Source organism: Morone saxatilis, unplaced genomic scaffold (genome assembly GCF_004916995.1).
Source record: "Morone saxatilis isolate NCDOM2014 unplaced genomic scaffold, NCSU_SB_2.0 Contig11, whole genome shotgun sequence".
Taxonomy (NCBI): domain Eukaryota; kingdom Metazoa; phylum Chordata; class Actinopteri; family Moronidae; genus Morone; species Morone saxatilis.
The window spans coordinates 18,938,692-18,952,294 of record NW_023339663.1 but is presented as its reverse complement, the minus strand read 5'-3'; the positions used below and the strand labels follow the sequence as shown (position 1 = coordinate 18,952,294).

Genomic DNA, 13,603 nt, shown 5'->3' with positions numbered 1-13,603 from the left:
TTATTATTCTATATTTTAATTATTTTACTTTTTATCTTTTTATATTTTTTATATAATTTTTATTTATATATATTTAATAATATTTTTTTTATATTAATTTTTATATTTATTTTATTTTTTATATTTATTTACTTATTTTAATTTTTTTTTTTATATATATTATAATTTTTTTTAATTGGTGTCGGATCAGCTAATGGGTGGGCCGGCATAATATCAGGAAGTAAAACGTACGGGATGGTTGTAGAAACACTACCAGTATTTTGCCTGGCCAGAATCAACGAATAAAATAAAAGTTCCTTGGGTAGGGGACTTTAAAGCGTGCCAAAAGGAGGAAGGTGGGAGAAATTGCTGGATTCGGACATCCTTAGTGGAGGGGAGAAATTTCCTTTTTTATGAAATTTTGGGGAAAAAAAACAAACCTTGAATGGTGACCAGAGCAGAAACTTTAAAGCAACACCATGGCCAACCCAACCTGCATACCTCTTATTACTGGCTCCTACTGGTATCGGCTCCTCGGTTAGCCAGAACTCTACCTGGTTGCATCTAATCTTGATTTTACTAAATCTTTTCTTTCTTGCAGTATGATCTTTATGTGGCCTCCTCCTTTCTTGTATGCGCTCATGCAAGTCTCTGTTGTGTTCAATGGGAGCCGTCATTGCTTTCTGCTCAGAAAGAAAAAGTCTTAGAGACTTATGGTCTTTATTAAGAGGTTGGTGTGTCACCTTATATATGTCCCCTCTCTTTCTTTTCCTCTCTTTATCTTTTGCTTCGCATTTTTTTCTTGAAGATGATTTTCTCTTTCTCCCTGTCTCTCTCTCTCTTTGCCTCATCTATCTCTCATTTCCTCCCCCCTTTCATTGCCCCCACCCCTACCTTCTTTGTCCTTCCCTCTTTCCCTTTCATTTTCCTCACACACACACACCCTCTCTCCCCCTCTCCATCTCCCTGGGGACAATTTTCTTTTCTTAAATAAACTGTCATAGCTAGTGTTAAAATATGGGCCTTACATGGGGTGAGCGCGGCAAGGCAAAGGCATGGGGCCCTGGGCTGGTATAAAACATGGATAATATGCTGTGAGAGGTAATTGTATCTTTTAGCGCTGAGATGAGTAGAACAAATGCGTCTCCTCTCCATCCTCTCTCTCTCTTTTTTTCTCCCTCTCTCTTCCTCTCTCTATTTCTTTTCCTCCTCTCCCTATCACTTCCTTGACACACTGCAGCCGTGCTAATATGATAGAGAGAATATTGGCTGTACATCAGAGCTGCTAACAGTTCATAGTGGGTAAGGGCAAGTACGTATAAAAGGGGGGAGAGGCATGGAGGGTGAATAACAAGGAGATGCAGAGAGATAACGAGAGAGAGAGAGAGAGAGAGAGAGAGGAAAAGGTGACAGTATGCCTGGAGATGCAAAAGTGGAAAATCTGGGGATGCATAAAGTCACATTACACTTTATTATATCATTTTACCCACTTTTGCTTGCTTGTGGAGGGCAGGAATATCTGGGAATAGCCAGCAAGCTGTTTCTTCTTTGAGGTAATCTTGGTCCAATTGTAAATCTATCAAGCTGAGATCATCGACCTTTAGATGGTTTTGGAAAAGAGGGCCTGGATCTGTCTCTTAAATAGGGTTGAACAAATACTTGGCTGAAACAAGTATCTGGAACAGATGGGAACTTTTTCTATGATCATCAGAGTAAAATGTGTCAATATCCGTGCTCATAAATATAGCAACTCGTGTGTGATCAAAACACAAATATAGCAACTTATGATTAAGGGAGCTTTTTGGGGCTATTGCTTCTACAGAATAACATCACTGCCACATTTGTAGCAGATTTCAATTGCACCAGTGGCACCAGTCAACAAACAACTTTGCCTTAGACAACCATAACAGGAACAATTTTGCACCATTGTTTTATTTTCCATTTCCTCTTCTCTTCAACATCTCTCTTGTATTTTGTCTATTCCGTTTACATACATGTTCTTATTCAAATAATTTAGTTCCATATCACCCCTCTTGTCTCCTCTACAATTTTGACAGGACTAACCTCCCTTCCCCCTCATGCTTTACCCAGTGCCTTCTTTCCTTTTCAGTCTTTATCCAGTGTCTTCTTGCATTTCTTTTACTTGACAGTTGATAGTTGAGAGACAGAAAATGAGGGGAGAGAGAAAAGGCTGGAATCAAACTGGGGACATTGTGCTTATGTGGTATGCATTCATATTGCTCCTCCCTTCTTCCCCACAATGAATTCAATTCTTCTTTATCAAGAACCATCTTGCCACATCACTTCTCTTGCTATCGTTGTACACTTTACAAAATATCTCCTTCTGTGTCACTCTGTCTTTTCCTTGTATCCTGCCTTTTCTTTTATCAACAAACTCTTCACTCCAACCCCTGTTCATTGTGTTTCTCTTACTTTCTCTTCTTTCTTTCTTTCTTCCTTCCTTTCACACTCCTTTTCTGTCCCTCCCCCCAACAGCATTCACTGGCTTTGGAATGAGGTGTGTTATCAGTGAGTGGCATGTCAGTCACAGGGCAACACATCCGGAGGAGAGCGGTTGCGTGGAGAGAGTTTGGTGAGGCTAGGACGCGTGGGGGCAGAGACGGGGAGTCAGGGATTAGAGGAGGTTAAAAGGAGAGGAAGAGATAGGTGAGGAAGAGCAGACAAGCATGAGAGGAGTAACAAGAGAGGGGAAGCTTTGAGAAAAGAAAACAAAAGATGGTTGAGTGGAGTTCAAGTTGGGAGGAGGGGGGTGTGAAAAGTAAAGATGGAAGATTTAAAGAGGAGGAGTAGAGAAACTGTGAATCTAGGATGTTAGAGAAGAAGAAGATGGATTAAAAGATGATGAAAAGTACATTTTTATTGAATGTTGTCGTAGAGGGCTTCACAATCTGCATAACATAGGACACTCTATCTTTAGATACTTACTTTTGATAAGGGAAAACTCACAGGGCAAAAATAGGAGTAACTTCGGGAAAAGCAACAGAGGTGGGATCCCTCTTTCAAGACGGACAAACGTGCAGTAGGTTTTGTATGTACAGAATAGACAGAAAAGGCAGTGATGAGAGGAAAGAAACAGAATTTGACGGATGGAAGTATCCAACAAGAGAGGAAAAGAGAGAAACAAACAAGGGGATAGAGAATGTGAGAAGAAGGGATAAAGGGGTTGACTAGATAGAAAGAGAACTGAGAACATTGCCTTAATTGTTTTGCTCTCCTTATATAGTATTAAGTCACTTAAGTTTGAATGAACATACGTATTCACTTACTGCACCTTTTTAGGTTAGTATGTAAATGCCAACTGATTCAATTTGTTCTGTTGTGTCAATAAAAATGTAATTTTTAGAGAAGAGCAGAGGAGCTGGTCAGAATGAAGTGAGTGAGAAAAATATGTGTGATGGGAGAAATGGCATCTTCTGTGAGAAAGGTCACACAGGGACAGCACGGTGTGTGTAAACTGGTGTGTTGCATCCATACACACACACAAACACATAACATTAAGCTCCTGCGTAGAGCCTTGCGATACTTAAGCACTTAACAGACTAATAGGACAGCAGTAAAATATGTATCTAGTGGTTGCCAGCATTAGTCATACTTAAGGTCCCTACTTTGACCTCAGGCTGTCAAGATAGCTCTTTTCCATGTTTAAAAAAACGTGTATTTGTTAAGTCTGCAACATGTCAGATGTTTGGATAACACCTAGCAATTTAGGGTAATGACAATTATTTAGGTACATTTCTGTGTGTTGTGGTTATCATGTACCATGATGAATTGAAAAGCTTCAGTCTGTGGCTGCAGCATGACAGCTGTCTGTCTGAAATGCCCCTACATTTTTATTATGGCAACAACGAGTTATTTGCTCCCAAACTGAGTTTTTGAAATAACAGCTTACAGGCTGTGACAGCCAAACAGTTTTATGTGTATATGAAAGCTATATATCTGCTTACATTGCTGATAATTTAACTTTCAAATGACACGGACAGAATATTCTGTCATGTCTTCAGTATGGTGGTGTCACTGAGTGATGGCATCAGATTCATGGGAAATTACCCAGGTCATCAGGAATTGTCGCTGCAGCCCACAGACATCTAATTCTTTACCATACCTATTTTTGTGGTTAGCTGTTACCAGTCTATATCTCCTATGTACAAACTATCCCACTTTAATTAAGCAGGTAATCGGGCATACATTAGTCAGTTATACATAATACAGAATTCTAGTGATGTATACAAGGTTTAAAAGCTGAATTTTCCTTTTATTTTCTTTATAACCTTTAAAAGGCAATACGTTTTTAGTTGTTTTTTTTAAAGTATTTTTTGGGGGCTTTTATTGCCTTTATGATATTGACAGCTAAAAACAGACAGGAAAGGGGGGCAGAGAGAGGATGATCTTTGCTGCAGCAAGGACTCGGTACATGGGACGCCAGCTCTACCCACTGAGCTAACCGGGCGCCCGCAATAGGTTGTTAATATGTAAGATACTTCTATACAACTGTTTTTTTTGCATGCTGGTTACAAAAGTAACAACTTTATTTCAACTACTTAAATTACTTAAACTAATATTTATTCATATTTTCTCTACCACCTTTTACTTTTGTGGCCCACAGCTACAAAGTGAGTTTAGAAGAAACACTGCTGTCCACACTGTGTACTGAGCCATGGCTTGGCAGGAGTGTGAAAATCGAGAAGAGCTTTAGTCAAAATGCCAGTCTACAGATCACTAAAAGCTTTCCCACTCAGGGTTTCCCTGGGCTTTTAGAGAGGCTTAGGTGGTAACATTGCCAGTGGGGTGGGCTTTGCACAGGGAAAGGGTGCTTGAAACTCCCTAAGAGCACAGAAACCTTTAGGAACACAGTTGAAGGAAATTGTTTAATAAGGAAAGGAAAATAATGTAACTTGAAGAAGAAGAAATAAAATATTTTGTAGTATATTTCATTTGATAGTCAGGTAAAACACCTGTAGCACTCCCTATAGGTGATGATAAGGTAAATTGACCAGTTTATAACTATCACAGAACAGAAAAGTCATAAAATAACTGTAGCTGAAATTGACATAATATGATACAATGTAGAAAAAGGTCATGTAAAAATGCTGTTAGGGCCTGTTGTTAGTTTTAGGATAAATTGTGGCTTTGCAGGAATGTTGAAGGAGCATAGGCAACAAGGCCAGGTACTAATGGAGTCATGAATGGTGGCAGGGAGCACAAGTGGTGCAGGGTTTAGATTCAATATCCAAGCTGACCCAGGATTGAACCTTGCTGAATCCGTCTTCCCTTCCAGTTTCAGCTTTAATCTTAATGTGACAGAGTGTCAAATTCAGATTGTAATATCAGTGAGTTTGCTGTAAAGAAGGGCAAAACAGCAGAAAAAATAAACACCAGAACAGGTGTCTATGTAATTACTGTCCTGTAGCCTAGGTTTGCATGATTATGGAATTATTATGGATATTTTATCTTAAGATTTTTTTTATTTTTTAGATATTGCAATCACAACTGTTGAAGAAAGATTTAACTTAAGCTTTGGTGTCATAGGTGCACCTAGCACATTATAAGATTATTATTGGGCATGTAGAATTAAATAAATTGATGTAACACCAGGGCATTCATTGGTATTGAAAATATAGCAGACACTTACATGATATATTGCCAAATTACACAATTATTAATCACATAATTAACTGCAGTTAGTGATCATTACTTGTGATTTCTAGCTCAGTGTATACCTGAAAAAAGGAATGCAATGATGGTACCTTAAACCATCATTACACAAAATGCATATTCTTTGTTAAAAAAAAAAAGAAGAAAAAAAGGGAAGCAGATAGGTACAGTTTAAAGTAATAATTTCCTTTACTCTGGACTTAGTGGACACAGTCCAAAGGAGAGTAGTTATGAAGAGTGAAGTATTATCTAACTCCTTTTCTTCTTTTTTTCCTCTGTTCTTAAAGAACTCTGAAGTTACACTGGCTAAAAGAGACAAAGAGAGGTAGCGGAAAGAAGGAGGTAAAAATACAGATGGATGGGGAAAGGGAAAAAACGGAGGGAAAGTGTTTGTGAAAGCTAACAAAGGGGAGTTGGCTGTGTTTCAAAAGGGCGCGTGGCGGCTAAGGAGGATGAAGCGCTTCAGGATTCATTTACATCAGGCCTGACAACTGCCTCACATCTCCCCAAGAGTCACACAGCTCTGGCTTAGAGATTCCTAAAGAGGGCCCTTCTTCTAGCTCCCTCTCTTACAACCGCTCTCTGACTTTTCTTTTTCTCCCTCCTGTCTCTTTTTTTTCTCTTCCCTTTTTTTCCACTCTTATTCTTTCCTGCGCTCTCTCTTCTGCCCTCATGCGCTTGCCAGTCTTCAATCAGCCATCATGAAAGTGTCTGTCTGGGCGTCTTAACTATCCTCTGAGAGGCAGACACTTGTCTGGGCCTGCCTTCATCCCCTAAAGGCGTTTTTTGACTTGGACTTATTTCCCTCCTCACACCTTTTCAACTTCCCTAAAGAGCTGACAACAAGTGAGAGCGACAGGGCAAGATAAACATGAGGGAAAGAGACAGGAAGAGAGATGAGAGGGGGAAGTTGTCGACTGAGAGGGAAGAGAAAGTAAAGATGGTTATGAAAAATAGGGAGAGAATGAAATGAGAATGAGAATGAAAAAAATGAATACAGAAAAAAGGTGAAGGAATCAAATGACCTCGTGAGGAGGAGAAAGGACAAAGCAAGGAGGTCCAGAGCAGGAGAGAGACAGGAAAGATGAAGAAGGAGAAGGAGAAGGGGAATTTAGTAAGATAGGGAGACTCACGTTTATCAGTTCTCCCACAGTGTGTTTCCCAAACAGATGGAGATGGGGTAAAGGGAGAAAGTAGGACAGGGCACGTTAAGTTTTTTTTTTTTTTTTTTGTGGGTGGGGTGAGCCCCTCTTATGGAAGTATCTTTCTTTCTGCCTGGGTTTGAAGTGAGAGGGAGTTGCTCCTGCTTTGACGGTGTTGTCTGCTGTGCAGTTTTTAATATTCATGCAGCAGAAAGGAGTGGAGAGGAGATTTTTGGTCAAACAGAAAGCTAATTTGTGGCTGAGGCAGTTTAGCCTGAGGCTCTTTCTGCTACTGGGGAAATGAGCTGGAAGATTAGCTGTATGTATAATTCACACACACATGGTCACACTCACACACACACACACATACCCACATGCATAGATATGGAAAAACACCCCAATGGTTTGTGCATACACTTTTGTAGATAGATGCACATATGCACACAAAGAGCAGCTGCCACTCTGCCTGAGACGTTGTGTGTTAGCGCAGTAACCTGCTGCTAGGCCTTTACTGCTGCAGCTGCCTCTCAGGCCCCTCCCTTACACGTATGTAAGTTCCACTGGTGCTTGGAGACTGTTAGTGGTATCCAATCATGCATATATAAATGTTGATTTAATAATAGATCATCGTTGTACTGCAAAAAGGTACATCTTTTGTTACTTTGTTACTATGATGTTTATTTGGGTTTTTTTTTTTTTTTTAGAAAAAAATGAATCATAATATGCTTGGGCCTTCCTCAACCTAATTAAATGTTCAAGCTACTCTGAAAAGGGAAACAAAGTGATGTATTGTTTGATGTGGTTAATTATGATTGGTTGACAGTGTAGCATTCACAATTTGATGACACTTTCTTTAAAATTTGCTCCCATAGAGAATATTGACTATAAAGTTGGAAATATACACAGTAAATACAAAGTTCTTGCTGGTCAACGCCAACTTATGTCTCACTTTGACTGATTTTCAGGTTCATGACAGACGTGCGAGTCTATTCCTGGATGGGCTTGAGGAGGATGGGACACCATTCGACACACAACCTGTGACTGCCAGGCTCTCTGATATCAGTGAGGATAGTGCCATGTGGGTGGGACTCAGCTCCAATGGTGAATCTTTCTTTTTATATTACATTATATATATATTATATTATATTTAGATCCAGATTTCCCAGATACTTTGATTCCTCAGTGGTACCGCACCAAATACCTCAAAAGTAACATTGACACATGACACATGAAGTTGTGCTAAATTATATTGAAATGGGAGACCGTTCCCATACTACCAGCCCAGGAATCATCAAGAACCAGTAGTCAATGTTTGAAAATTTTTAAAACAGCAGCAGAACACTCAAATCAGCCTCATTTACAATCTTCCTCCCTAACAGGGACCACCGTCTGTTTTTTCCTTTAAGTGCAGAAAAATTACCTCTTAGTTTATCTTGTCTGTATATCTAAATATGGTGTCAATGGACCACTCCACCTTTACTTTCCTCCCAGCCTTTATCCCCTTCAACTACACACCTGTGATTGATTGGTGGTGCCTGGGAGCCTTCTCAGAGTCAATAGGAGAGAAATTGAGAGAAAAATGATATCCGTTCATCTCCAGGGTGATAAACGAGTGTTTTTCTTCTCGTTTATCAGGCATTGATCCCTAGTTCACGGCAGGTAGCATCTGATCAGCTGAAGATCACATCAGTGGTGGTGATCAATACAAGTGATTGGCTCGGGGGAGAGTGTGTGTGTGTGTGTGTGTGTGTGTGTGTGTGTGGTTGTTGAACCCGGGGGCTGTGTCTGGAATTCTGATCAGTGGATTGATTAAGCGAATGCTGATCAGATGTATTGATTAACAACTATGTCTGCTTTTTGGAGGGGACCCTGCTAACTGAAAACTGTGTGTCTTTCAAGTACAGCAAGAAGTTGTGGAGCAGAGCTTTAAAGGGCCAGTATGTAGGATTTACTGGCATCTAGGGGTGAGGTTGCTGATTGTAACTAACTGAATACCTCTTGCCTCACCGTCCCCTTGCAAACGTATAGGAGAAACTATGGTGGCTGTGAAACTTGTGAAAAAAAGCAAAAGGCCCTATCTAGAGCTGTTCAGAGCTACTATAGAAACATGGCAGTTCAACATGGCGGCCACCATGGAAGAGGACCCGCTCTATCTGTAGATAAAAACGTCTCACTCTAAGGTAACAAACAAACAGTTCTTATTTTTATGTGATTGTACACTCATGAAAACATACCTATGAATATTATATTCCATTTCTCCCAATACATTCTCCTAAATGTTACACACTGGACCTTTACATTTTTTAGAGTGGGATAAGGACAGCATAATTGCTTGGCTCAAAAGTGGTGCCGCTAATAATAAGATCATTAGTAACTTGTAAGAACTGAAACTGAACTGATTTGGGGCAGTAGTGTGGTTGATATTTTTGAAATCATACTTGAGTTTGAGTGGTCACAAATTCACAATATGTATACCGTAATATCTGTCAGAGCTCTTACTGCTGCTGCATGGAGTGGCTTTTGTTGTGAAGCAGTCACAGGAAACACGATTATTCGTATTTGTCACCAAAGTTAGTGCTGACAGCAAACAAAACATGGTCATGTTCATTTTTGACAACGGATCAGGATTACATATTGCTGGGATTAATGAAACAAGAAGAGTAGCAGCCAACTCTTCAGAGAGGTAACAACTGCTCTTACTGTGCACTATTGTTATATTGCCAAAGTACTTGTGCAGTGCAGTGCATGAAATTAGATCACCGTTGTTTATGGCACAATGGAAAAAAGCCAGTAGAAGGCCATTAAAACAACATAAGTTTCTTTGGTTGCACTGTAAACAGATACACTAAAAGCACATTGGATGAAAGCACTATACATACGCTTCTGACAAACTAGCTGCTTAAGGAGTGTTTGCTGTCTCCAGAATCCTGGGACCTGTAAACCACCAGTAACCATGGGTCTCACCAAATCAACCAGGAATGACCTCTGAATGGTTACAATTGTAAAAGAAAAATAGTACAATAATTTTAAATATTGAGAGTGACGGGGCCAGTAAAGGACAGAGAGAAAACAAGACAAAAATCACATATAACTCTTAGTTGCTTGTATTGACTGTCATCTGTTCTAACAACACAAAAACACAGAAGAGGAAACTGAGAGCGACGGATGACAGATACTGAAACACAGAGAGGGAATACAGAGACCTACACAGAGAAGAGAGAATTAAGGCTTATACCTTGCATCATCCAAGTAACAATAGGGAGAGTGCTTTTCAGAGGAAGGCATAATCCCATTTCCACACGCTAAAGAAATCCTGAGCCAAAGCCTTAGGCTTCACAACCACACACTGTTCTAACACACTTACATCCCATAACACTCTCTCACTCTCTCCCTGTTTTACACACACATACGCCTCCAACCCCCAAACACACACACACATGCTCACATTGTAGTTGGGCCAAACATGGCAAAGCCTCTCTCAAATGCAAATACACACACATTTATGTACACAAACTCATACACTCTCTTTCTCTAAAGTAAGGATGTTTTTTTTGGAATAGACACAGTAAAGTCTCTCAGACACACAAACACACACACTCAGACAAATCTCGGCATGGCAGGGGTTCTGTCGATGCTTAGAGATGTTTAGCTGTCTTCTAAGAGTTGTTGTCAAACTCGACAGAAGTTTGTTGGACACTAAAAGATTCTTTGGACCAGCATCAACATCTGTGTGGGACTGTTATGTTCTATCCAACATTGTCACGTATGTATGGTTGTGGTTGGAGATGTGTTGGGGGCTTGACTGTGTTCATTTATGTGCTTGATGGTGTTTTTTGTGTGCTGTCCAGCACCCACGTGTCTGTCTGGACATCGTGCCCATATGTTTGAGATCTTCCAGTTTATGTGTGCTTGAAGAGACTTTGCCATCTTGGCATATTTGATACACGTGGCACCGGTTGTTCTTTGCAGATCTTTTCTTCTCAAAACCAGCCAGACACCTTTTTTAGAGAGTTGTCTCTTCCGTTTTTTTTTATACATTTATTATACAGTAGCTAAAAAAAATTATAATTATTGATTTGCGGATTTATGGTGATCATATGGCGTCATTTATCAAGACAGATGCCTTAGATTTGGTTGCTCCACTCTCCAGATTTCCAGCTTTACTTTCTCTTATATGATAGTAAGCTAATTATTTTTTAGGTTTAGAAATGGACAACACAAGTATTTTCAAGACTTGGGCTTAATCAACAAATTAGTTGGCAGATTAATCTATAATGAATTTATAAAATATGTTTTAACATGTCTAGAACAGACAGTGGTTTTGGATAAAGGTCCATCTACAGACAATAATCTGTTTAGTTAAAAACAAACTAATGAGTGAACACTGTGAAGCTTTTCCTCAGTGAAAATTAGTGAGGCAAGTGTGCTATACCTGGTTATCCTTAGACAGAGCTGTTTTGGCCCTAGCCTCAAACCAAGCTAATGAATTTGTCCCTATAAGCCTTGCTGCTCTCTAGTGGAAGGAAATGTAGACTGTTGTCGATCCTGTTCGGCTTTGTATCATGAACCTGGCCATTATAAGCAGCTGTGTGCAAGCCTCACTTAGCTGGTATCAAGAAACTGATAAGATAATCTACTAAATACTGTGAAATCCTCTCACTCACTGCCTTCAGTACAAACCCATTAACACCTTCTTTATACTTTTTTCTCCTCTCTTTTCATCTCTCTAGGGTCTAATCAGTTCATTGGGCGGATGCAGGACTTTAGATTTTATCCTGCCACTCTGACTAACAGGTGAGTTGGATAGAGTAAAGCAGAGAGACAGTTAATAAATGAATCAAAAAAGGACCAAAGGAAATGAGTGTTATGAAAGAAAAGGAAGGGAACTGTGATTGGCACAGGAAAAGGAGGGGAGTGATGGCCAATAGATTGAAAAAAGGGGAAAAGGGGATAGAAATGAGGAGAAATAGACATAGATACCTTATAGATCAAAGCAACAAGGAAAGAGGAGCAGTATGGAGTGATAAAGGGAAAGATGGTAAGAGGAAAGGAGGGGGGGGGCGGTAATCGTTGCATCTTAAGATCCATACTGCTTCCAGAGGATTTTCCTGAGAATTCAATACAAGGCAATTAGTGTTTTGCTTACCAGTGATGTACTGCACACAGTGAGGACTCTCATCAAGATTGGGGTAAGACAAAATGAAAAATTGAGTTTTCAAATTATCCCTTTGATTTTCCACTTTGCCCTAAATGCTTAGTCAAAGGCCCATCAACAGGTGCATTAAGATTTTATCTTAGAATTTCACTTATTATAAGGCCTTGTGTCATGACTGTTATTTTTGTTGCTCCTCATCATCACAGCTTCAATTGTATTAACAGTATTCTTTTTTCTTTTCTCATTTTTTAAGCAATGTTTAAACTGGTCCTTTCTTTATTCCAGTTTATGCACGGTATTATATTGTCTTCACTGTCGCATTTTAAATATTAAATATGTTAAATATAGTCTGTTTTTTCTTGTTTTAACAGGGAAATAGTTGAGGTGTACTCAGGGCTCCTCCCCGAGCTCCATGTCCAGTCAGAATGTCGCTGTCCTCCCAGTCACCCCAGAGTACACCCTTTAGTTGAGAGGTATAGTATAAGAACTCCTTATGTGTTTATATAATAGTTAACTGTATATTTAAACATTTCAGTATTATAAATATTTTTCTATGTTGATGAACCTGCTTTTTGTCCTTTATATTTATATCTCTGAACCTTCATCCTTTATTGTTACTGTTCAGTCTACACCAATATGCTCACATTTCTATTGAATAGAATAGTTAATATACCTAAAACCTTTCACTATTAACAGATACTGCATTCCCAATGGTGTTGAGGACACCACCAATGACAGAGTCTTAAGACTCAACCTAAATGCTCATCCACTCAGTTATATCAATGATCAGGACATGGGCACCACGTGGCTTTCTAAGATCATGACTACACAAGAACTTGATGATGGAGTCACTATCACCGTGGATTTGGTTAATGGACAATACCAGGTAACACATCTAATAATACACACATGCAACCAAGCACATAAACGGTTCCAAAATAATGACAGATAATTGATCTGATGATGAATGAAATTGCCAAATAAAATATAATTGGTCTTGAAGTTGTGTTGAGTTTGAAAGACAATTCTCAAGACTGTGTTAATTTTTTGTTATCTAGTACGGAAATGTTGCATTAGTGTTTACAGACAATATCTTAGATTCTCTTAGATGCTTTATTTATCCCTGGGGGGGTATTTGCAAATAGGTCGAGATGTGGTGTCTGAACTGACTGAGCTAATTGAATTTATCATTACATCAGTCCACCACTTACTCGTACCCTGTGGATGAGGGTATTATTATCCTGAAAGACACAACTGCCAACAGTTGGTAGAGTGGGCTAGTGAATCTAGTATTAAACCACCCTGGAGCTGTCAGGTCTTGGGTTTGATTCTTGCAACAAACAATGTGTATTCTGTTCATACATGTTTGAACAATGCATGTTTGCTTGCACCGGTATGTGCAGTGGACAGAAGTTTCATCTGCTTTATAAGCACTGCAGTGAGAGACAGACAGGGGTGGAGAGAGAGAGAGAGATTGCTGGATTTGGGCATTGTCGATACTGGGACTGTCAAAAGACTCGTCCCTTTTCTCTCTGAAGTGTGTATGTGAGTGTGGGCAGGATTTTGGGAGCTGTCCTGACGTGGTAGCTCAACTCAAGTCCCCAGATAAAAGACACTTTCTGAAGTTCGGGGTATGTGTGTTAGTGTGTGTGGG

General features: G+C 39.5%; 1 protein-coding gene across 1 annotated transcript in view; it reads left to right on the top strand.

The window, feature by feature from the left end:
* The window catches only part of ush2a (Usher syndrome 2A (autosomal recessive, mild)), a 197,984-nt gene that overhangs the window by 12,015 nt on the left and 172,366 nt on the right, over positions 1-13,603 (top strand). Inside the window, 4 exon segments of the mRNA XM_035652071.1 lie at positions 7,760-7,895; positions 11,525-11,588; positions 12,321-12,422; positions 12,646-12,868. Of these exon segments, the coding sequence (XP_035507964.1) occupies positions 7,760-7,895; positions 11,525-11,588; positions 12,321-12,422; positions 12,646-12,868 (525 nt within the window).